The 25,018-nt window shown below is 50.9% G+C and overlaps 2 protein-coding genes across 5 annotated transcripts in view; one reads left to right on the plus strand and one right to left on the minus strand.

Annotated features, from left to right (window-relative positions):
- ARHGEF4 (Rho guanine nucleotide exchange factor 4) overlaps positions 1-25,018 on the minus strand; it is a 202,418-nt gene that overhangs the window by 4,708 nt on the left and 172,692 nt on the right. For 3 of the 4 annotated variants that reach the window (XM_040706022.2, XM_040706023.2, XM_046898717.1), the window contains 6 exons: positions 7,616-7,795; positions 5,094-5,288; positions 3,905-4,084; positions 3,006-3,238; positions 1,713-1,842; positions 363-494 (listed from right to left, as the gene is read on the minus strand). In XM_040706022.2, coding sequence (XP_040561956.1) covers positions 363-494; positions 1,713-1,842; positions 3,006-3,238; positions 3,905-4,084; positions 5,094-5,288; positions 7,616-7,795 — 1,050 coding nt within the window. Of the gene's footprint in view, positions 1-362; positions 495-1,712; positions 1,843-3,005; positions 3,239-3,904; positions 4,085-5,093; positions 5,289-7,615; positions 7,796-20,076; positions 20,489-25,018 lie in introns of those variants that run through there. The other variant, XM_040706024.2, reaches the window with a different exon arrangement.
- LOC124417093 (collagen alpha-1(III) chain-like) lies at positions 16,553-21,072 on the plus strand. The gene has a single exon (XM_046898718.1). It carries the CDS (start codon positions 20,418-20,420, stop codon positions 21,015-21,017), a length of 600 nt encoding a protein of 199 aa, XP_046754674.1. The 5' UTR covers positions 16,553-20,417; the 3' UTR covers positions 21,018-21,072.

Consider the following 25,018-nt stretch of genomic DNA (forward strand, 5'->3'; position numbering starts at 1 on the left):
GCAATTCCAATGGAAGATACCTTACCTTTGCTCAACCAAGGAATATTTCTTTTATTGTTTAAATAGGTGCACATGTTTACACACGTGCACTGTGTGTGTGAACAATAGCAACGTGGTGCTTCTGTCTCCTGCTATAAGGACTTGGCCAGCAGTTAGTGTATTGCTCTGCTTGGGTGCACCTGGCTCTGGGGCACCAGAGGAAAGACCACGCTGAATGCACATCAATCTGTGCAAGAAGTACATATGATGCAAGCAGAATTAAGTATTATGGATTCAGGTAGAGAACAACTGGAAACAAACAGTGGAAGCGGACTCAAATGTTCAGTATTATTATCGTGTTTATGTTTGACTACCCAAGTTACCTTCTTGCAGCAGACAAGCTGGTGATCAAAGAGGAAGAACATCCTCTGTTGGCTCTTGGCTTGAGGGTGGGAGACTTTGGTTAATTCTCCAGAATAGATGAGTTCTGAGCTTCTAACGAGAACATCTTCACCCTGAGAGCAGCACAAAGAAGAGCCTGGTGACCGGTCTGTGCCATCCCGAAACAAGGGAGAAGACAGAAGCTCATAATCTCACAAGACAACGTCAGTGTGGTTGTGCAGCCTAAAGCCCTGCTAGTGAAACACTCTCCCAGGAGCAAGAAGGGGCCTCTGTGCTGGAGAAAAGGCCTTGTTATGTCAAGATGGTTGCTGTACTCTTGGTAACCAGGGAATGGAACTGAATTGGACTTGCCTGGATGCTTTCTGGCACAACCTGCTCTAGGGAAGCTACTTTAGCAGGATGTTGGACTTGAGGGATCTCCAGGGGTCCCTTTCAATCTCTATGGTTCTGTGACACTGTATGATTAGAGCAATAAGATGTTCAATGAAAATTCTCCTTTTCAAGGGAGAAGCCCTAAGCAGCTGATCCATCGCTGGCATTAAAGGAACCACACAAGAAGACAGCTGATAATTTAGTCTTACTTTTTGGATAGAGAAGGGCTGGTATTATTGACTTTAGGCTTCAGAAAATGAAAAGTTTGGGGTCTCTTGGTGTTGGGAAGCTTTTTACCCAGAGGGTGGTGACGCACTGAAACAGGTTGCCCAAGGAGGCAGTGGGTGCCCCATCCCTGGAGGCATTCAAGGCCAGGCTGGATGTGGCTCTGGGCAGCCTGGTCTGCTGGTTGGTGACTAGCAGGGGGTTGGAACTAGATGATCATTGTGGTCCTTTTTAACCCAGGCCATTCTGTGATTCTATGATTTTTTTTTTTCCTTTAGATCATTTTAATGTTGAGTCTACAGGAATTCTTTTCTCCCACTGTAGCTATACTGGAGCTTGCCTATTCTGAAGAATAACGTGCCTTATTAAGCACTAAGGGGTGATTCTGCCCACACTGACCAGTTTGAAATCCCTTAGTAAAATGGGTGAGAAAAAGTGAATCATATGATTTCATCAGAGCACCCTCCAATTTTATTTCAGAATGAAGATGGGGAAACAAAGGATCCCAGGTATCAGGGACAGGGTGGCTGGTCTCTATGGGTTATGCGATAGACCTTCTTGGTTGTGCTAAAAGATGACACCTTTGAAACAATAAAACATCAGAAAAGCAATTCACAGGGTAGCAGAACTGAGCGAGGGCACAGCAGAAATCCTCACGGAGCTCTCACTGTAGGCAGCTGGGAGGGAAATAAGCACAATGCATTCAGTTCCTGGGGAAAATAAGTCCGTCTTACCTCCCAGTCTTCTATGGAGCTTTGCCACTGAGCAATTTTGTCGATGTTCTCCAGTCGCCGCTTTCTCTCGTTGATGAGCCGAGCAACGTTCTTCATGGCATTTAAGGCAGCTTCAACGTCTTTAAAATCCCTGGGGTAGGGCAGGGTGCGTGTGAGGGATGTGTTGCTGCAGGCAGCTTATCAGAAGCATGCTGCTTCTGACACACAGATCTATATAGTTACAAATTCAGGACCAGTGTGGAAGTACTGATGGCTGAATCAATCTCCAAGGCTTTGCTTGTTACCCATCATGATGCAACAGAATCATAACACTATTGCTTTCATATAAGGACTGATTCTGTCACATACAGACGAGGCAGTTCAGATTTGGCTTGATTTCAAATGGGCGCTGTTGATGTGGCTGGCAGGGCAGGGCAGAAGCCAATCCACTCCCCATACGCCACTCACAGCCATCAGCTACTGCTTGAGCTGGAGCAGCTGGGAAGGAGCTGTTCTGCACAACGCAGTTTAATGCAATTTCCAGCCATCCAGGTGCTGCATTAAGTAGCTGTCTCTTAAGACATCAACATCAGAACAGCATGCTTATAGATTTAATAACTTACGCATCAAACAGTTCTGAGGAATGGCAGTGCTGTAAATCAGGTGTTGAAATTAAGTTGTCACAATGGGCCAATAGCAACACTCTCCTTTAATACAGTTTTTCATGCTTTATTTCTGTAGCTAATTATTTTTCTTATGCAGTTAATTGAGCCAAAGGCAATGCCTTCACCCTGAAACGGATCTCTGGGTTTGCGGGCTTCTGAGCTAGGGCAAGAATGCACTGAGTGCACATGGCCCGATGTTGTAGGCCATGATTTCCCTCAGGGAAAGCACCAAGCAAAATTCCTGACTGTCTCTCAACCTTGGCATGCTGCGGCGTGGGTACATTAATGTTCTGGGCCATAGTAACCCGTGCTTTTGGATGCAGAGCTGTCAATAATATCACCCCAGGAACCAACTCCAAAGCCCAGATGTGCTGGTATCTCAGACACGTGGGCCAAGGAAACCAGAAAAGCACCAATGATAAAAGGAACTTTGTAACTTCAAGTCTTTAACAGACAGGAAAGCACAGTGCTATTGTAATGAAAAGTTATGTATTTGATCGAAGAATGCTTTTTTTTCTGGTTCCTAAGAGGTAACAGCAGAATAAAGGCATTGGCTGCCCTCATCAAGCTGCCCTCAGCATGCAATTCTGTGCCAGCCTGTTTCCATGAGACAGGTGTTGCCGTTCTGCTTCCCACCACGCTGACCTACCTGTGCTGAGGGTTGGTGTATTTGAGCAGCTCGGCCAGCTGCAGCGGGTATTTGCAGATTTTCTGCACTGGTGTCAGCAGAAACCCATCCAGAGAGATGTCAATCATCTTCTGCAGCAGGCGGCAGGCTTCGAAGAAGTAGACGTACTTGTTGACTTTGGTGAGGCGCGACAGCTCCATGCAGGCGTTGGGGTGGTTGTTGCAGTATTCAGAGTATATCTGAAACTCTGTTTGCTGTGAAGAATCATAGAATCACAGAATGGCCTGGGTTGAAAAGGACCACAATGCTCATCCAGTTCCAACCCCCTGCTATGTGTAGGGTCGCCAACCAGCAGCCCAGGCTGCCCAGAGCCACATCCAGCCTGGCCTTGAATGCCTCCAGGGATGGGGCATCCACAGCCTCCTTGGGCAACCTATTCAGTGCGTCACCACCCTCTGGGTGAAAAACTTCCTCCTAATATCCAACCTAAACCTCCCCTGTCTCAGTTTAAAACCACTCCCCCTCGTCCTATCACTATCCATCCTTCTAAACAGCCGTTCCCTCTCCTGTTTTATGCTCCCTTCAACTATTGGAAGGAAATGAGGAGATTTACTGTCCGTGTTTCTCTGGGTGATGACCTGGCTCTGAATCTCTCACTGCGGGCTGTGGGATAAATGCTGCGCTGCTCCCCTGGCATTTTGAAGCTGTGAGACCTGAGGTTGGTGGCGAGCAGGGTGCTCGTGCAGCTGACCTGAGAGAGGGCTCTACCTGCAGTCAGGAGAGCTGGGGGATGCTTGGCTGAGGGGAGGTTCGACTTATATAATTATTTTTAATTTAAACGGCGCTTCTCAGATCAATTTCCACATCCTCTGTCCTAATCCCTGCTCAGCTACCCCTTCCCATAAGTCAAATTTACTTACGTATTCCAAGAAACAGGAGCCGACCTCACTTAAATGTGGGTGGTCTTTGTTGAATTTCTTCTCCAGTGCTTTAACAAATTTCTTCTGGCATCTGTAGATGTCTTCAATATTCCCAAAGATTGTCTTCAGCTGTTCTTCTGTAAACATGTCGGCTCTTTTGCGGCACTGCTTAATGTAACCCTAAGAGGAAACCAAATGGGAAAGCTTGCTGGGCACAGGCTCAGAGGCACGTAGATATCAGGAGAAAACCCCAGTACTGCAATCAGCTGTGCATCAGGTACCCCTTCCTTCATAGTGCATCCTTGCCTTAAGCTATTATCTCTTCTAATGCCACCCAAAATATGGTAGAAATAGAAATCAGCCCACAGTCATATCACTGCCTTAAACGATGCTGTAACCCATGCCTGAAGGAGTCCCAGAGCTGCTTTCTCTCCTCTGGAAAACATCTTTGTCTGCAGGCTACAGGGTTGTGCTGGCCACTGCACTGACAACTAAATCCAGCTGAGGATCTGGTTTGAATGCCCACGTTTGCAAAGGCCTGGTTGATTCAAGGGAGAAGGAGGTGACAAAGGACACGAGGGAATTCTGGACTCATCAGGAGGAAAGCGGGTTTGGTGCATGCTGCATCCCCCCAGCTGGCTCTCCTGGAGGGCACAGCTCTTTGTCATTGCAGTGAAAACCCTATGTTCCCTCACACTCCTTTATCAATTACCTTGATTTGCCCCAGTGTATCTGACAGCATGTCACTTCTGGAAGAGGTGTCAGAATACCCAGCATATTTGGAAGTGAAAGATCTAATTGGCTGAATGTCCCCCCGTTGTTTCAATCTGAGCGTAACTCGCCTGCAGGCTGGAGCTGCTGACTGTATTACCTCAGAACATACATTAAGGAGGACAGCAGTGCTAGACATTTACTTTTCTCTGTCTTGGGAAATGCAATTAATTCCGTCTAATCAGGGCCCAACTGGATGCTCCCAATACAGAGGCATTTAGGATACTGCTGTAATGAATTGGCTTCTGTTTTCTGAGCACGCAGTGTCATTTAGCAGAGCAGACACTGATAGAAATATCATTATGTACTCAGAGGAGGAAAGTCACCCACTTAGGAACCCTCCACCTGGGCACAAACAGAACACCCTACAGCTTCCTTTACAGAAGTCCTTACATTCACTTCCTCCTTATTCCCTTACCTCACAAATGTCCTTCAGATGCTTGATGTAGTCTCTTTCTGTGCTTATGATCTCATTGATAACATTGGTTCTCATCTGGTCTTTGGTGGTCTGCCCCATCCCAAAGCGCCGGGTACCACTGCTGGAGTCGTCGTCTTTGCCACCCTCTACCTTTACAGGGTAATCTTCCATGGGTTCATCCTGGTTCACTCGGAGCTGGACCAGACACACAACACATTTGCCATTTGCATTGCTAAACACAGCTCGTCCAAAGAAAGGAGCTGAATGGTGGACAAGGATTGAGCTGGGACAGGGGGTGAGAGGGAATTCTGTGTAATATTGAGGTAATCTGAGGTAATATTACCTGTAAACAGATTTCCCCATGGTTAGCAGTATGTAAACATAATTCCCCAGAATGTAAGGCCGGACAGATGAAGTTCTCTAGAAAGACTACATATAAAACCAGGACAGGAAATGGCTTATCAAGGGCAGCCTGCTCGGGTACTCATGAGGGGGCTCTTAGGGAAAGAGAAGGGAACAAGTAAATATTTGCTTTTGTTTGGAACAGTTTCATTGTTATTCCCACACTATAAATAACAGATGCCCTCTCAGGACCTGCTTCCCCAAGATTATTTACAGATAACTTCTTATTTTTAATTTACAAGCAAATACAGTGCAGTGCAGAATGGCACTGCATTACATTACAGGGCTGTGTGTGTAACTCGTGGCTCCTTCACGCTGCCCATGAGATGGCAGCACAGTGTGAGCAGAGCCAAACACCAGCAGTGTGTAAACCTGCTGCTCTGCAGAATCTGTTCTGTTAGCAGTACCAAAGTACCTCAGTTAATGGCGAGAAATGTATGAGTGCATTCCACTTGCAAGCTTTATTTCCATAGAGGCATTGCTGCTGCATATTCAGTAGCTCTCAGAGCGCCCATGGGAATATTTTGTACTCAAATCATCAATCTCAGCACAAAGAGCCAATGGAAAACTCTGAGGTAGCAACATGTGTAAATATAAGCAGTTTTGGTACAATGACAGATCTGCTTTAAGCTTTTGAGGTAGCTTCTTCTTGTCAGGATTATTTCCCTCTTTGTGTACACATCTCTATGAAAGACGCACACCCATCCCTCGCCACCACAGGCACAGATTGCATCGACTCACTGCCTACAGCAGGTGAAACCCTCCAGATGTGCAGTCCGGCCTTTCTCTCACTGTGAGCAGAACAACACTGGCTAGTCTTAAGCTCAGACCTCAGCCTGAAACTTGTTTGGAGTAAGTGAGAGCCCTGCAGGTTTACCCGAGCCCCAAAACACAGTGCCCCTCCCAGCAGTAAGTTTGAGACCCGGTGATAATTAGCAGGAAATCTTCGGTTGGTTGCTAGAGTAAGTGCTGTAATTGCTCTGCTAAAAGAACTTGTTATTCTGCATCCCTACAGGCTAGCACCAGTCTGTTCTCCCCGGAATACTACTAGAGGTTTTTGCCAGCCAGGACAACAGCTTGTCAGGAATATGAAGAAAAAAAGGAGTGTGTTTTGACTGTGAAAAAGCAATTCTGTCCCCACTACTGCTGAGAATTTAGTCCTAGCAATCTTACTTGCAAAACCATACACTGTTTGTAACAGCTATCCAGCTGAGACAGTTTCCCAGAAGCTATACCAAGTGTTTCACAGCTTCTAGAGCACAACCTGCTCTGCTTCTCCAAGTACCTTTGCTAGAGACATCAGATCACCTCCTTTCATGCTTCACCTGACTTCGGGTCACTTACGATCTAAAGTGACCCAGATTAGAAGCTGAGCTGCTAAGAATCTCCCTGCCCTGAGGCACCTAATCGCCTCTGCAGCACCCACGCCTTAACACAGTGAATGCATTCAGACATCCTCACCAACAGGCAAAGCCCGAACAAAGGGCAAAAGTCTTTCTCCTTGCAGAAGGAAAGGAGTGCCCAGGCTCCAATTTTACCTCCTCAACTTGTACGGAGAATCCAGACGTGCTTCAGAATGCACTGTTGGAAATGGATCCAACCTCTGCCGTATGTAGCTGAGGCTGTCTGGATTGTTCCATACATCTGTCTCTGAATAGGCACCTACTGGTGCCGTGCTCATCTGTAGGGTCTGAAGTGACCCCCAGAGCAAAGACCCATCAGCTGTGTGTGGGATAGGAGCATTTGTTGCTCGCTCCTAAAGGTGTTGCTGGGTGCTCAGATGCAAGCTAGCCAAGATGTGGGTAAGCAGGAGGAGCCCAGGGTGTCAAACCACCATGCTGGGCAGCTCTTCAGCTGGCACAGCTCAGCTTAGCTCCAGAGCCTACAACTAAACTGCCTTTGGCCTGATTTACTGCAAAGAGGGAATTCTTCACACTGATGGCAGCTCATCTGGGAGGGCTTGATGTACAGTGACCCTGCACAGAGGAATAGTGACAAGCACATGTTGAACAACTATCCCAGAAGTCACAGTGCTCAGCACTCGCTGACGAACCCAAAATCTGGGGAAAAAGAACACCCAGTGGTAAGGAAGAGGTATGAAAAAAACATCAAACTCTTACCCGTACGAAGCTGGCTGGAAACCAGCCTTCGCTGTCCAGAATCCTTCCCCACCACCACTCCTTGTTGGTAGCATCCATTACTTCAATGACGTCGCCAGCCTTGAACCCCAGCTCTTGGTCGTCCATCGTGACGTGGTCCCAGAGGGCTTCTGCATACACCACGCTGCCATCGCTGATGAGCTGCGGACAGAGCAGGTGAGGCTGTCAGCTCCCCGTAACAGCAGTGCAACCAGAGTGGCTGCAGCTCTGGCGCACTCACCGCTGAGCCAAACCAGATGAGCACTGCCTACTGCTCGCTCGCCATGACACGCGTGAGAAGGAGCTGCTGCCAGTCTGGCACGTGCCTTGGCTGACCTTGCTCTCAATAGCATTCGTTCCCAATCCCTCAGACACAAGTGGAAATTTGATATTCTGGAATTAGTGCCTCCATGAGCAAACGGGGCTCCGCGGTAGCACACTGCCAGTGGAGGATGCTCTCACGCTGCTAGCACAGCCCTGCTATGGAAAGCCTTGAAATAAAAGCCTGAGTGTCAATATTTTTAGAGACGTACTTCAGAGCAGAAAGCATTCTGAGGCCTCAGAGCTGGCCTAGGACAGAGAGAGCTTTAAATCTTTAGATTGGTTAAACATAGCACTTAAGCTGCTTAAAGTAAGTCTCCTGGAGAGTTCAAGTAATTATGCTGAGGTCCGGTGGTTATTTACAACACATCCCATAGAGGGCCTATTCTAGCAAACAAAGAATCCTCAGCAATTAAATACATAACCCAAACAAAAAAAGTGTCAACATGACTGGGATGGAGCTCCTGAACGCAGCCATGGCTGTGTCTGTAGGTATGTGATGCCATTCCCACCCATCCACCTTAGCCGTGGTGCAGCTGGGTGACATGGGAACCTGCTGCAGTGGTTGTAACCTGGTGCTGCTGCTCTGTGACAGACCTGCCCAGCACCCATGGGCTGCCATGTCAGAGCCTCTGCTGAACTGCAGCTATAGAGCATGCACTGACCGCAGAGCCTGGGCAAAACTGGGACTCCACACACCACGATTTCCCCAAGAAAGCAGCACGTACTGCTAAAAAGGGACTTGGTCCTTCTGCAGCGGCTACAAAGCCCCGTTTTTCTAAGAAAAATAATTGGTACACTGATAAATTCTGGGAAGACGATGGAAAGAGAAGTCCAGGAGGCATAAGGAGAAAAAAAAACCACTGTCCATGACTATATCCCACATTGCAACAGTGTCAGCCCTGCTACATAACACAGGCATAATCCATGGTGTGCATCTTAGGTTAACTCCCTCATAGTTACCTGCTGCTCTGTGTTACTGTTCCTCTCTGATACAAAAAGAAGCACGTTATAAAAGAATGCCAGGATAATCACGGTACAGTGAATCAGGAGACAGTTTACTGAAGGCATGTGGGAAAAAAAATACAGTCTGCCTTTGGATAGCAAATGCCCCTTCACTGAACCAGAAGCAGCTTAATGCAGTGCATCCATTTTGACAAAAATAACATCAGGGTGATGGGGAAGGGGAGGGCGGGGGGCTCCCAGCCGCCCACACTGCCCACTTTCTGCTGCCTGAGGGCAGAGCACTCACTGAGGTGCGGTCCCACCAGCAGGGGATGCAGAGCTGTGCTCCTGCCACTCAGCAAGGCACGGCACGACCAAACTGCATGCCCTGAAGCAGCCTGGGCTGCTATGGCAGAGGATAGTCCTGGCAAACCAGACAACTGCAGGTGGGCATAGAAGAAGATTCTGTCACAGGAACAGCAGCTGAGCCGCAGAGTGGACGACAGGGGAGCAGAAGCTCAGCAAAGGCTCTGCAGGAGCTGTGGCTGCGTGCAGGGCTGTGCTCCCATGGGCAGGGGCTGTGGCTCTGTGAGCACCCACAGCAGTGTGTAAATCCCTGCAGAGAGCAGCATTAGCAGGCTCTGCGACACACAAACTCCAACCAGCGCAGAAAGAATACAGCTCTTTCCAAGACAAAGTACCTTTGCTACGCACTGTTGTAAGCGTGGGTTGGCAGCTGGCACACGTGCCATACATGTGCCATACCTGTGGCCAGAGGGAGATCAAACACACGTCCTCTGCAGTGCTGTGACAATTGCACAGCAGAGCACCAGTGACGTGATGGTGTCAATACCTGCGGTACCAACCTGCTGGGGCTCAGCACCTCAGTGAGAGGAGGAGCCCAGGGCTGCTCCTGTCCTATTATTTTCTGTGTTCATGAACAAACTGTGAATATGTTTGGCAAACAGAGAAAGTCAGGACTGACCTGCCATCGCCTGGCCAAATACCACGGGCAAGCAGATAGATCAGATGAGCAGCTCTCAACCTAAGGAGGGTCTGAAACAACAGCCAAGAGACAGGCCAGGGGCTAACGGACAGCAAACACCATGTTTGTAGGGAGGAATGATCAATACAGAGTAAAGCAAGAAATAAAGAAGAAAACGTTTATATATGCTTTGGATTATCTTACTGAGTTCGTCCCAACAGCACTTCAAGCAGACCCGCCTGCAGGCTGTGTCCTCCCTCTATTGCTCCATCTGGGGAGACGCATTGGGGTGCTGGAGCAGCAGAGCAGGCACAGGAGCAATGCAATGCATTTAACCATCACTTGTTTTTCTATTAGCCCTCAGCCTGTACACATCTGTGCCTTACACTATTTCTTGTAGCTGTACCCAAGTGCAGTTCCTAGGCTGGCACAGAAACGCCAACACACTCAGTGTGACAGTCCCTTTCCCAGAGTGATTTCTGCAGGGCAGCTCTGGGCATCCGTGTTGCTGTGCAGCACTGCAAGCAGCCGCAGCATCCCCAGCGAGGAGCATCCTGTTAATGGGGAAAAAGGGCTGCAGCTCTCACTCCCTATCCCTGGAAGGATTATACGTGCCATCAGAAAAAAAAAGGTGTTCTGCAAAATGTGTTTGTTAGAGCACAGCACAGTCATCTGGCTGCTCATCTTCCAGAGGAGCGTATGTTAAAGGGAACACTTCTCATTTCCAGGCACAGCAGCTCCCAGGCCCACGACAGCTCATCTTACCACTGGTTTTGATCTTTGCAATTAAAGCAAGGTTTGAAAAAACAACTATTCTGTCCGTATGAAATAACATCTACGTGCTGGCTTTGTAATACCAAGAACAACTCAATGCATGTTCAGGAAGAGCCACCATCTCCTGCCCCAAACCAGACTCTAGGAGAGAAGCATCAGAAGATGAAGAACACAAACCCAGCCACCTCCAGCTGCTGGAACTGCTACAGCTGGCAGCACAACAAACAGACAAGTTTCCCTTTGTTTATGGCAAGTTTGTAGGCAGCACTGTTTGCAACCCAGAGGCAGTGCTAACGCAGATGTTCTGAAAATCAACTAGAGCTCTAACACTGCATTAGCATTGCTGTGCATCCACAGCTGCTTTCTTTACAGCCCATGCAGCTGCAGCCTCGCTGCTCATTTGCAGACAACTGATGCTAAGGGCAGGCACCAGGGAACTGCTGTGCGGGTTACTCCAGCTAGCATGGCAAGAGGGTGTGAGGTGGAGGAATCGCTGTACTGCTACTCCAAGCCATGCCAAAGGGGAGATGCACTCAGGGCTGTTGCAAATAGCTGCCCCAAATGAAGTCCATGACGTGAAATGGAGCTGGCACACCACGGCCCTTGTCTCCTTGTGTGTTCACGTGATGGCTGCTCAGCCCCTCTTTGTCTCAGGCTGAACACCTCAATGCAATTCCCTGTTCTGACAGGAGCTCCGGGCAATCCAAGCAGAGATAAAAGATCAAGACAGCTTACAGAAGGAGGGATGGAGACCGCTTTAAGAAACATGCATCTTTGAGCTACTTGGCTCCATTTGAATAAAATTTGAATAGCTTTCTTTTGATGTTAATTCCACTGTACTACATAGAGCAAGAAAAGGAGTGCATGTGCATCAGAAGGAAGTATGAGCAGGACAGCTCAGGAGCAGGGTGCCAATGAAGTGGAATGTTCTCTGACACCAAACCAGGCTCCTTTCATGCTGCCTGCAGCAGTCCTGGCCCCGCAGGACAGACCCCAGCACTGCTGCTCTGCTCCCGAGTCCCTCTCCCATATTCTCTCAAGCAAAGTGCAGCAGAGGAGTCAGAAAAAAACTCTGCTTTCCTCTTGCCCCATGGCAGTGCTTCATGCACACATATGGCTGCATTTCTGAGCACGTGGAGAAGTCAGCCAACCTCTCCGTTGAGCCAAACCCAATGGGATAGCTCTCAAATCACCCTGACAGCTCACTCTCGTCTCCTCTCAAAACCTGTAGCTTTGTTGTTTAATGGTGGACAAGGACTGACATTTATCTCACAGACCCTTGTAGGCCAGAATTGCTTTAGACCATTTTACTTGCAGCTGAAATAGGCTAGGAAGGCTCCAATGGAAGCAGGGGTCAGTCACTCACAGCCAGGGAGGCTGTTTGCTCAGCTAGGTCCTTTGGTGCCCTCAGTACCCTGAGCATCACTTTCCCATGACCTGTACATTAAAAGCTTACTAATCTGTGGAACTAACATCCTTAAGCTTTGGCACTGAGGAAACAAGAGCTGAGTCCTTATCAAACTTGATAGCACCCTGCAAAAGGTTATCATTGCATCACATCTAGCGGTCAGATGTTCACTACTTCCAGCAGTTGCTGGCAGTGTTTAGAGTAAATAAAGCTTTTAAACAGCTTCCATTTGAACCTTTCATGCACGTTTCCAGAGGATGGTTACTTAAGCTTAAGCCTAAGACATTTATTTTCTGGTATAAGTGAAATAGATTTCCAAACTCTTTTCAGACAAGCAGATACAATGCTGACTGTGTGAGCTGGGTGATAAAATAGCAAATGAAGTTCTGTGCTGACAAATGTAGCACAAGCTGCATCTGACACAGACGACTGACTCTAAATGAGCTGCTCCTCAGGAATGTCTCCGCAGACAGATTTAGGAAACCATCAGCCTGGAGCATCAGGGTCAGAGAGTCCGAATGTCAGGGATGACTCGAAAGAGGCAGAGAACTATAACAGGCACGAAGAGCAACATTAAACCAAAGACTGGAGGGGCTTCCAGGCTAGCACAAGCTCAGCAGACTTTGAGGCTGGAACAGAGTAAGGCTAGCAGAGGCTTAGCACAAGATGAAGGTTTGTGAAAGGAGGAGCAAGCTCCTAAAGCAAGGCCTGCGGTGCCCAGTGACATCACCGGGCAAGAAGTTCAGTATAAAAGCAGCACTTCTTCCTGTGGTGCGTGATTAAGCTGTGCCACAGGATGCCATGCAGCCAAACACAGATGGCTTCAAACAGAGATTAAGCAAGGGCCCTTTGTATCTGGATGCAACCTCTAGCCCATCCAGGATCTTAAAGACAAGGGAAGGAACCAGTCCATACTTACATGTCTTCCTGAGCAGTTACCCCAAGTTATAACTGAAAGTGTTCCTGGCCAGCCCTACAGAACAGATCTTACACAATTAAGTTAGTAAAAAAACATGGAAGAAAACCAATGCATTGCCTTCCATTTTGGCTACCCGTATTGCCTGCTTCTTGAAAAGGTGAGTCCTAAAAATGTTAATTTGACACAGACAGATAAGTTCCCCGAGGTACAGCAACATTCTCATTCAGCTGGAAAATTAGCAATTGCTAACACGGTAATTACAAGGACATTAAGATGTCCTCTGGGCAGGGCTGCCATCTTCCTGCCATGGTTTCTCAGGCAGAAGTGAGCTGAGCACTTGCAACGCTATACTGGGATGGAAAGTACTGCAATAATAGCAGGGTGGCAAAGCCTTTGGCTACAGCAAAAGGGCAGCAGCCACAGACACAGAAGCAAAGGAAAAGAGCTGCTAACCTTTGGAAGGCCTCAGGTAGGCAGAGATCTCCAGCAAGAGATGTCCTCACCTCCACTGCCAGCCCTTAAATGAGGTCTGGGAAGGGGTGAATCCTGGTTCCATCCCTTCCGGTCACTCAGGTACATTGCATACGCCTGAGCTCCCCTGGGTTGGCCCTGCCTTCCACCAGGTGCTCAATCACCGCTTCAGGCCTCGACTTAGCATTTCCACTGCAGCACTCCATGCAGCTCAGACCGAGCAGAACCCACACAGCGCCGCTCGCCAGGCACACAGAGGAAGGCCACACCTTGCTCCTCCAGCAGCCACCAGTCCCCAGCCCCTGCTTTTTTTCTGCCCAAATGAGAAAAAGTGGACGGAAATAAAGGTGAACCAAAGCGTAGCCAAGGAAGCCTAATGGTGTGGATGTTTCCTGTGATGCCCTCAGAGAGCAGTCCCTGAGCACAGGCTACAGGAGTGGGCAGGTGTCACATCCCCACTCAGGGGTGCTCAGGAAGGCCTCCACAATTAAGAGCTCGAAGCACCTAAAAACCTCCTTTAGCTCACAAGGGGAACTTAAGTCATTCCAAAGCTCTAAATCAGCTTAAACAGCTTAAACTCATCTAAGGCCTTAAAGTGTTTTAAGCATTTTAAACCCATCTAAAGCCTTTAAATGGCTTAAGGAGCTTTAAACGCTGTAAGGCTTAAAAGTGATTTAAGTATCTCCAACTTCAGGCTAACCCACTTCTCACACCTCTCCCACACACACAGCACCTGTGGCTCCGGGTTCAGGCCATCCCACGTACCCAAATGCACGGCTATGGCAGAACCTCTTCCTCGTCCCCTTAATGGGCACCCCGGTGCCTTGCAGCCCCTCTGCAGCTGCTCACCCGATGGCAGCAGGGCCGGGTAGGTGCTGGGACAGCACATGAAATTGGCCACGCTCTCCTCCCTTATTTTCTTTGGTTTCAAAGATGGGGAAGGAGTGAGGCTGGGACTGAGTGCTCAGATTTGAACAGGACCTCCTTCTGGGGCACGCACAGAACTACGAGGTGTCAATTCCAGTCTGGTTGTAGGTGGGGACAGCAGACCTACCGACCCCCTCTTCAGCTCACCAGCAGTTCTGAAGTCTGCATTCACTGCAGGATAGGAAACAAATACCCAGTCAGCACAATTCAGCACAATTTTCTGATGCCTTCATTTTAACGGGGATTGGAAATAGAAACTGTTTTATTTAGAAAAGATACAACGGTATATTAATGCGTGGTTATGTCACTTAAGTGACAAGCTTCCCCCATTCTCCTCTCCTCACTACCTGTAGGATTCCCATCCCACTGTGCGCTCCCACTCACATTTCCCATCCCCTTCCCTCTGCAGGACAGCTCCCATTGCACTGTGTCACCCGTGGCCATGACTTCAGGCCAAGATTCTTGCCTTTCTGCCTCCTTCCCCTGCTGTCCCTGTGACAGGGGGCTCTGAGCACCACCACCAGACCCAGTGCATCCAATCTGGGGTCCAGCAAGCACAAGTGTGGCACCCAGCTCTTAGCAGAAGGCAAGGAGAGGGAACCATGCAGGACCCAGAGCCTCAGGCCCTCTGATGACTGTTGCTACGCAATCAGTTATAGCTTGAAGGGAAATTAATCGAAATTTGTTTTACAAATAAGGTTAAAGAAAACATTTTAAAGCTGGTACAAACTGCATTGCTAGCAAACTGCTCTGAATTATCAAAAGGTCAGCGTCGCTTTGAGCTCGCAGCAGGCAGTGAGCCAGACACTCGGGGCACGGCTCTGCTCTCCGTGTGCATGCACCATTTAATTTTAATGGAACACACAGCAAAGAACGGGATAAAAATGACTTTTATTGCTGCTATCTCCTGTGAAAACGTCTTCGGATTAACAGCACCGTGCCAAAGTCTGCATAACACCAGTAGGTGCTGGCAGACACCAAGGCCAACAGAGATCGCTTGGCAGTTTCCAGACCTGGCTCTCAGTGATGCTCTTCCTGCCCTACAAGAACCATGCAGAATTCACTATCTGCTACCTTTCCTCACCTTTTCCAGGTGAAAAGCCTCGCAGGCTTTTGGTGACCCCAAAACTTGAGTTTTTTTTGTTTTGTCTTTTCCCAGTCATCTCCTTCCCAATGCATGGCGTGTTTCAGCCAAGGGCCACTGTCCACATTTTGCTTTGAGAACAGCACAGAGGAAAATCTGAACATCAGCAGCACTGAGAGAGAAGGCAAAGAACAAAAACCTTTGATGTTCTGTCATTGTCGGGCAAAGGAAGCTGCCCAGCCTTTGTTTCTGGTTGATATCTCTGAATATAAAAATTAGTCATTTCTTTTGTGGTTCTGCAGATGGTTCCTCGAGCCAATTACACTCTCAGAAACCCAAACCACCAACTATCCCATGCTAAGTAAAGAAGACCCATTCAAGCAGCAGCAGATTTCTGGGATCTTCCGAAATGCCGGTATTACTTTTGAGTGTTTCCATTTTCTTCACTTGTCTCAAGTCCACATCATCCGGATGAAGAGAGCTAATGGCTTCAGGCCAGAGCCACGCTCCCATTTCCAAGCCCACGCTGCAAACAAGCCCCTCTCTATGGGGGAATGCAGCACATGCAGCTCCTCCTGCAGAACATGGCACCTTCCCATCGGTGCCTAGTGCACACTTCCTCACTATGTCACTAAAATACCATCAGCTAACTAACTCATCAGCCCAGCATTTCTTAGTCTCCTGGCGCAGCTATCTTGTTTGGTGAGGTGAGGGAACCTGTGTGAAGTTGCTGATGAGAGCACGTGGTACAGCTCTTCAGGTTCACATGTGATCCCTACTGATGGCGTTTGTATTCCCATACAGATTTTCCCCGGCTCTGCAGACACCCAACACACCAAGCCCAGACCACAGTTTGGACCAGTTAGCAGCAGTCAAACCCAGCTCTGCTGTGCTGCTCTCAGCTGCCTTAGCATGAAGGCTACAGAAACTGTGCCTGTAGCATTCACATGCAGGATGCTCGCTACAGCCCAGCAGTGCGAGCACACTGCCTGGTAAGAGACACCATGCTGGTTCTGTTCTTGTATTGATACACTAGATGGATGGAAAACTGAACAAGCACAAGATCTCTAAGCGCAGACACCATGCTGGCTTGCTCCCTGCCACTTGCGTGGCCAACCAGCTGCCCGGGGCAGGCAGCAGGAGGAGAAGGCAGCTCCATCCCCTGGACTGTGCTGGCTCTGCCTCTGTTCCTACAGCAGAGATCTAGGTGCCCAATGCAAGCTGGCAATCTCTGAAGTGAAAGTGCGCCAGGTGGGATGAGCTGGGGTCAGAGGCCCTCGGGCAGACAGTTTCCCTCTGGCAGTGCCAGCCCAGCAGAGCCACCCTGCACTGCGTGCCACAGCACAGAAGCCTGCATCAGTGCAATGGGACAAGAGAGCATCGCACTGCGCTACCGGCAGCTGCACATCCCGGCTCAGCCAGAGCCAGGCAGACAGCGTGGGAGCACTGTCAGCCTCAGCCACATCTGCCATGGCCATCCCAGCCAGAGAGCAGGTACGAAGACGCAAGGACAACATCATTTTATTCTGCAGTTCCCAGCACATTCTGCAGCTAACAAGCCCAGTGAATGGCATGAACATGCATTCCCTCTTTTTAAAACACGTCTGTAAGCTGCGTAATGGGACCTTTTTTTTTTCTAGTCAAAACACTGGAAGCATTAATTAAAAATAATTGTTGATGCTATCATCCTAAATGCTTACTGTGTTTCTTATCTGGCCAACTCATGCCTTAGATTCCACGAATAAATCACAAAGACAGCAGATATCACATATCACCACAGAAATGAGCTTAGCCTGGGAGAACAAATTAAGGGGAAAGATAGAATCTAAAGCCCCCGGCTCCCTCTGGGAACGAGGTGCTGCTCACACTCCTTTCGGAGGCTGCAGTTTCCAGGCCTGGCTCTCAGTGATGCTCTCCCTGCCCTAAAAGAGCCATGCAGAATTCACTATCTGGTGATCGGGTGTATGTGTCTGCTGTGAGGTCAAGGAGGGAGGTAAACAGGGGGCTCCCCATAACAGCATGCACACAGTATGTCAGAACTAGTTATCCAGTACCCAGCTAGGCAGCGGGAAGAGAAAATGAGAAGTAATCTAACATGAAATGTTAGCAGGAAGATCGTTCTCATGCCCTTAGCAACCAGCATTACCACCTGCGGCAGGCAGCACTGTAACACACATCTCCAATCAGTACTCTGTGATCTGGCAGTTTGTCTCATTGTTTTTAAATGCAAGAATGCTTCTACCTTTTTCTTTTCGCTGTCAGACTTATTTGAGTGCCCATAACCTGGTGAAACTGCCCCACGTGAAGAAGGGGAAGGCACTTCCCCTGGGGCTGCATTTTTCTTCTTAAATGTTGTACTAAGGGACGTGTTTTAGTGGGAAAATATTGGTGGCAGGCAGACAGCTGGACTGGATGAGCTCAGAGATCTCTTCCAACCTTGTGATTCTATGATTCTCCCAGGTGGTCCCTGCCCCCAGTTCTTGGAGACAACAGGGCCACTCTGGGCTGCTGAGCAGTGGTTGACAGTGCACCCCTTCATGGCACACACTGCTCCATTCCACAGGAGCTCTGCTGTGTCACAGAAGCAAAGGGAAGCAGCTGGGCAGAGCACAGATGGATTTCTGGAAATGAGGACGCTGCCCCAGGTACAGCGAGAGCTGTTACAGGGTGGGCTGGAAAGAGAAAGAGGAGGGAGCAGGTCGACCCGTGCCTGCTCACAGCTTGTGATCCCCAGCAGCACCGGGTTGCTTTCCTCATTGTGCCACATCAGCCTCAGCTGCCTCAGTTCTGTGCCAGGGTAAAGGAGGAGCTCCTGCAGAGCCTCCCTGCAGCACCCCTCCTCCAGGCACAGCAGAGCAGGCAGAGACAGCCCAGTTTGGCAACCAAAGCCACCTGAGGAGCAGCGCAGTGACACGATGCCTGGCTGGATGAGAGCTCAGCCCTTGGGCAGAATGCTGTGCTCAGCTCCTCAGCTGCCCGCAGCACCCTGTGCAGAGCCAAACATTGGGGCTGTGAGCAGAACTGACCTACCTGGCACTCCAGAGCTGCGCGTGTGTGCAGACCCTGTGCGCTCCTGCAGTTCTCACCCAGTTCATCTGATGCTTTGAGCTGCTCAAGCCTCAGAGCAGTAACTGGCAGTTCTAACACACAGGGGCTGCGTGGTGCTGAGACCTCTCGCTACTCCTGACAGCAAAATGCTGCTGGAATGCTGCAGTGTTCTGGGCCTGCTCCAGCCCTGCCTGCAGCTCTGCCTTTGCAGCTGCTCCCCAAAGTGTTCTCCATCCCCGAGCCCAGCAGCACACCTGGGTCCCCGTATGCCACGTGAGGACTGAGCCACGCTTTGATAAGGAGACACAACTTGTCCCCTCCCTTAAGCACCCTTATTTTCTTTTTCACCTCATGCCTGTGCCATGCCCGCTGCCTTCCAGGGCAGAGCCTAGCTAGAATTAATAGAATTAACATCTAGAATTAATAGTCAAGTCAGGTATCTTTAATAATTCTCTCTATACATGAGGGATTCCCAGCAGGGTGAGGAGCCAGGGCCGCTGCTGCCCATGCCCAGCACCACGCTGCCCTCCGCACACCCCACGCTCTGGTGGAACAGAACAGCACTTAGCCCATACACACTGCATTTCTTCATGCTGAGCCAACGTGGTCGCCCGACGCTAGCGCATGACACACAGTCACACAGAGGTGGTACAGAGAACATTGCCACGAGACAACAGACAGCGTCACCGCCCCCCGGAGCTGTCAGCACTCAGCTCTGTGCACCGAGGCTGCAGTGACCTCAGCCATCAGTACAGGAAGGTGCTGCCCTGGTGAAGGCTGACCTCCAGCTGAGCTTTGCCCGGTGGTTGGGATGGAGGATGCTGCTGGGCTTTCAGCCTCCAGCACCAACGTGAGCAGCACACGGTGGTTCCTCTCAGGCCGCCCTCCTGCAGGCCCCGTTCCTGTTGGTGAGGTTGGGCAGTGCGGGCCCCGTGCCCGGCCCAGAAGAGCCGTGGGGCTGCAGGCAGGCAGTCAGCGAGACGGGGGGACTCTCCCTCCCACCGCCCCACAGGAGAACTCCTTGCATCGCTCCCCGCCGGGCACGGATGCTGCCGGCCTGGAGAAGGCAGCCCGCAGCTCCACGCACGTACACACAGCACATAAGCTCTGAGGTATAACAAAGGGAAGAGGATAAACGCCAGTGCAATGCTTCTTCCACGCTGCTGCAGCGTTTGCTCGGCCCCGGCTCGCCGTGCACGCCGACCATCGATCACTTCTGCTAACAGAGCACCACTCGCAGGGCCGGGGGCTCTGCAGGCTCAGCTTCTGCAGCGGTGCACGGGCTGCGGGTGTAGGGCTTCGTGCGGGACAGCCATCCCTCGTCAGACGGGCAGCAGCACGCAGGGAACAACCGGGCCAGCAGGGCAGCGGGCAACCCTGTGCTGTCATCGGGGGGCTGAGGCCGCTCGCTTGGCACAGCCCCGGGCTGTCCCCTCTCCGGCTCAGAGCGCAAGGCACAGGCGGTGACGGGAGGGGAGCGGGGAGGGAGTGAGGGCTCACAAGACAGGGATGCTCCGAGACACGGGGTGACAGCAGACGGGGCACAGAGCCACATGCTGACCTGCTGGGGGGGCCCGCGCCCGCAGCTGGCGGCCGGCAGCCCTCAGTGGAACGCCAGGAGGAACATGAGCACCACGTTGACGACGATGAGGAAAAGCAGGATGACAAAGACCACCACCCGCTGGGTCTCCGGGTTCATGTTGCAGCGGAGGAAGGTGTGAAGCGCCCTCCACTTGTGCCTGCTGCGCTCGGGGACCTTTGCCATGGCTTCAGCCCGGGACAAAATTAAAAAAGAAAAGGAAAAAAAAAAAAAAGGGAGAAAAAAAAAAGCGCCCTTCCCAAAGGAACGCAGGGGCAGAGCGCTGCGTGCAGCGGCGCAGCTCTCAGGGGCTCGGCCCGGCCATGGCAGCCGCGGACGGGACCCCGCAGCACCCCGCCCGCCGCGGCCCCGGAGCGGTGCGGACCCCTCCCGCGGGGAGCGGCGCTGCGTTCCGGCCGCGGCGATTTGCTGCGCCGTCTCCAGGATACGCGCGAGCCCTGGCAACGCGGCGCGGGGTGCGGGGGGCGGCCCGAGCGGGCGGCGGAGCCCTCAGCCCCGCACCGCGCCGGCGGGCGGCGGGGCGCGGACGGATCTCGGAGCCGGGGGCTGCGGGGCGAGGCCGCCTCTGCCGGCCCCCGACCCTCTGCAGCCGGGAGCCTCCTGCGGGCAGCTCTGCGGAGCCGAACGGCGCGCCGCCGGGCGGGGATGTCGGCCGGGCGGCGAAGCGCTGGGGGCAGGTCCGCGGGCACCGGCGGCAGCGCGGCGCCCGAGCGGCACCCGCAGGCGCTGCCGAGAGCAGCGGGGCCGCGGGCGGGGCCGCGCCGAGCGCCGTGAGGGGCAGCCGGCGCCGGGGAGCTGCCGCTGCCGCACCTGCGCGCTCCGGGAGCTCGTCATCCCTCCGCGGGATCGCGACGGGTGAGCGCGGCGCCCGCAGCCGGCGCTGGACGGTGCGAAGAGGATGACTCTGCACTTCACCCCATCCTTCAGCCGCGCTCAAAGCGCGTGCATCCGTTTGGGCGGCAGGGTGCTGAGCACAGCCCCCCAAAGCAGGGCAGGGCAGCGGGCACGAGCAGAACCCTCCGCCCCGTGTGACTGCCCGCAGAAGCAGCTCAGCGCTTTCAGGTGTTAGCAGCAAGGCCTGCACCACCCCTGCGTGCATCACGGCAGCTGAGAGATCCAGAAGGATCCAGGCTTGAGTTACAGCCTGGCTGGGTGCTTCCTTTCATTTTCTCCCAGATTGTACCAGCTTCAGCTGAGGTTATGCAGAAAGTGCGAAACTAACAACGTTGTGTGCTTATGGATGAATGCCCTGTGCTTATGGAACAATTAAGATGTGATCATAAGGTGTCATAGAACAAAAACCAAGCCCACGCAGTAGATTTAGGCTAAATAGGGAGAAAAAATCTTTTCCAGTGAGGGTGGTGAGGCACTGGCACAGGTTGCCCAGAGATGTGGTGGATGCCCCATCCACGGAGACTTTCAAGGCCAGGCTGATCAGGCCCTGGGCAACCTGATCCAGCTGTGGTGTCCCCGTGCAGTGCAGGGGAGTTGGACTACATGGCCTTTAGAGGTCCCTTCCAGCTCTATGATTCTATGATCCTATGAATTCTAACTACATCAGTGTGCCGGTTTCTGAGCTTACAGATCCTGCACATCCTATCTCTAGCCTACATATAGAACAAGGAATGGCAGGCAGGATGAAGCTGTGCTCCCATCATGGTCCAGGCCCTGTGAGCCTCACCTTCCATGCCAAGTGCAGGGACCTGCAGGCTGCCTGAGCTCCTGGGCATTCCTGAGCTTTTTGCCTGCATTTCCTTAAGAGCTGTGAAAAAACAGCTCCCTCCCATACGTTCTACAGCCCAATGCTGGCTCTCCGAGCTTGTGGGCTACCAGTTAATGAAAGTTCTTCAAGGCTAGAGTTGATTCATAGTAGTGTTCAGCTCCTGGGCATTCTGAAATTCTTGTCTGTCTGACAGCAGACAGAATTTGGGCATAAGCCACTGAACGGTGTTTTGAGGCTGGGGGTCTTTAGGAGAAGGCAATCCAAGTGAACGGGAAGCATGGTCACATATGCTGTGCACGTCTGAAAGCAGCAGCTAGCATCTACTGCAGCCTCTTGGTGCTGCTGATCAGAAGCAGAGCCCAGCAACTCACCAAGACACACACCAGAGGGGTAGGCTGGCTGCTACCCTGCTGGTGCTGCAGGATTTTGGGCTACTTCTGAAATCCAGTATGCTGTCATTCTGCAGCCACCTCCCGAAAGTCTCGGCAGCTCATGAACACATTTAAGTATTTGAAGGCTAAAGCACAGGAAGTTTGACTGAATATCTGAAAAGCTATCTGAGAGGAGAAAGTAGGTTCCTTCTTGGATGCTACATTCAGACCTCTTGGAAGGAAGGTTCCTTCTTGGATGCTACATTCAGACCTCTTGGAAGGAGAAGTCTGGGAGTGACACAAGCTGCAACCTGGCTTCTGTCACCAACCCCACGCACTGAATCCCCCTTGCAGGGTCTTTGCATGAGGGTGCTACTCCCATGATAATGTATAGTGTCACAAAGCACAACTCCTGCCACATGCTGTGGAATGCCATGCAGCACTGTCCCCTGCACAAATAAAGTCTCAATCCTCCTCGTCACTGATCAGACATGCTCTGGCAGTAGGTGGCTTCCATGAGATGAGGAAGGTTTTGTCTCATAGCTTGTTGGACAGTAGGATTTAGTTTGTATAATGACTGCATAGTCTTCACTGGAATCTGATTTGCAATTGCAATAATTTACTTCCGAGCCTTCCTCTAACATATCTCCTCAGTCAGATGGGAACAGAAGCACTCTGAGGGAATGATGCTGTCCCTCAAAGCAGTGCCAGTGGTGAAGGCAGAGCAGTTTGAGGCCCGAAGGCACACACAGCCCCACAGCAGTTGGAGTCTAATATAAGTACAGAAGCATCCTTTCCTTTTCACCAAAATAGCAGTAGTTATTTGTCCATCCCTGAGCTGTCACCTTGCTTGCAATTGGAGCAAACAAGGCTTAGGCTGTCTGAGTTTTCAGCTTTACAAGGCCAGGAGCATTTGGACAACCCTTCCTGTCTGATGAACGGAGTGTGCTAATATTGTCATAGCTGAGCTGGGAACTGAAAGTTTTACGTACAAAAATGTGAAAAATTAATAGGTGTAATAAACAGTGCCAGGTGCTTTGGCAGAATATGCCAGTAACTAACAGCAGACATGAACAGGGCAGTGCTATCCACACGCTGCCTCCCCTAGCTCACAGTGGGCCTGCACAGCAAGACTCTGCACAGCACAGCTCTGCGTGGTGCACCAGCTGCCATGGACTTCAATGCATCTTGCAAATAGAAGAAATCAGGCTTTGGGTGGATGTCCAATGGATGGACCTCTATCAGAGTTCAGCAACTGAAAACAAGACTGCAAATGGAATGGAGGAGGAGAAAGCACTGCTACCTGAAAAACACATCTGCCAAAAGAATTTAGCTTCAAAATATCCCACTATTACACTTCTCCCAGCATCCAAAAAGAAGTGGCTATCCACCCTCTTCCGTATTGAGTTAACCCTTGGCAACAACTGCAGCTCCCAGTTGAATGGAAACCAATGCTGAGCCATCACCTAAAAGCATCAGAACAAGTACAACTTCTTAAACTGCACGTGATCATGTATTTCTAAAATGGAAAACCATCTGTCAAAGGTCCACAATTTGCTCAGAATTTCACAGTGTGTAATGCTGTAAGGTCCTCTGTGTTACTAAGAGCATGGTTGCTGCCACCCCACGTCCCCAGACAGCACGTCCCTGTGCTCTGTGGTCGTCGTGCTGCTCAAGGCAGCAGAACAGCAGGCCCTGGAGAGCAGCTCTCAATGGGCTGTCCTCTGAGATCTGCCCCATCAGCAGAGAAGTAAATACAGTCAAACAGTGGCTTTCAAAATGATGAACAAAGTGAAAATGCAAAATGAACTGCCCCAGCACTGTCGTTCAATGCTAACACACAAGGAGCTCCTCTGCTCTCCTTGCTAAGCATCTGTTAGGGATACAAGCATGAAGAGATGGGATATTCAGTCTGTCATTCAAGCAGACTGCTTTTTTCTTTGACAAAGCTGGCTGACATGATGACCCGCCAGCGGCAAGATGCCCAGATGCAGGATCCTCCCTACAGATGACAGATGAAGCACTAAAAAAGAGCTCCCATTAAGATCTTCTTAGGTTGCCTCTCTCTGCAATCACACCTGCCCTCAGCCCAGAAGCTCAAAGAAGCTGCACTTGGCATCCACCAGCTGTGAAGCAGCACAACCCTACTGCTGTTGCGAGGCCCTGAGCGCTCCCCACGGCCCCGTGCAGGCCTGGCACATACTACGTGGGGACCACCAGCCTGCCCCATGCTGCTGGAGACAAGGGCTGCTGTGTGCCATCAGTGGTCATGTGTGCTGTGTGTGGGAGCAGTGAGGTTACTGCCAGTGACATTTCCTCGCCCTGTTGGGAACAAGCATAGAACCAACCCAGATGGGACACGCTGGGTGCACCGAGTGTCCCAGGGGATGGAGCCTATCCCAAGAGAAGCGGGGCTGGCATGCCCTGTTCTCACAGACTTTTCTTCTTTCAGCAGCTCCCACAGTTCTGCAGCTGTTATCAAAGCAGGAAAATGCAGCTGCAAGAAACATGCCCCTTCTTTAAAACATGGCTGAATTTGCTGCTTGCTCTGCTCCCTCCCCAGCCAGGGTAGGACCAGGGCCCTCGGTCAGCGGGCAGGGCTGAAGCTGAAGGAAGGATCTTTGGAGGGATTAGCAGTGCTTCCTGAAGGGCCAGAAGAGTCAGGAGGGACTTTATTTTTCCACCACAGGATTCAAATGCATTCTGGAGATTAGGGGGAAAAAGGAGAGCTCGCAGAGAGGAGCTGCTCTAAGTCAGGATTTGGAGAGAGGAGAACAAATACAAGAAGTTTTTAATGTCAGAGCCATGC

Source organism: Gallus gallus, chromosome 9 (genome assembly GCF_016699485.2).
Source record: "Gallus gallus isolate bGalGal1 chromosome 9, bGalGal1.mat.broiler.GRCg7b, whole genome shotgun sequence".
Classification (NCBI taxonomy): Eukaryota; Metazoa; Chordata; class Aves; order Galliformes; family Phasianidae; genus Gallus; species Gallus gallus.

Coding starts and splice junctions, on each gene's coding strand:
- LOC124417093 (XM_046898718.1), top strand. CDS start 20,418: ATGGCAGCCGCGGACGGGACCCCGCAGCACCCCGCCCGCCGCGGCCCC.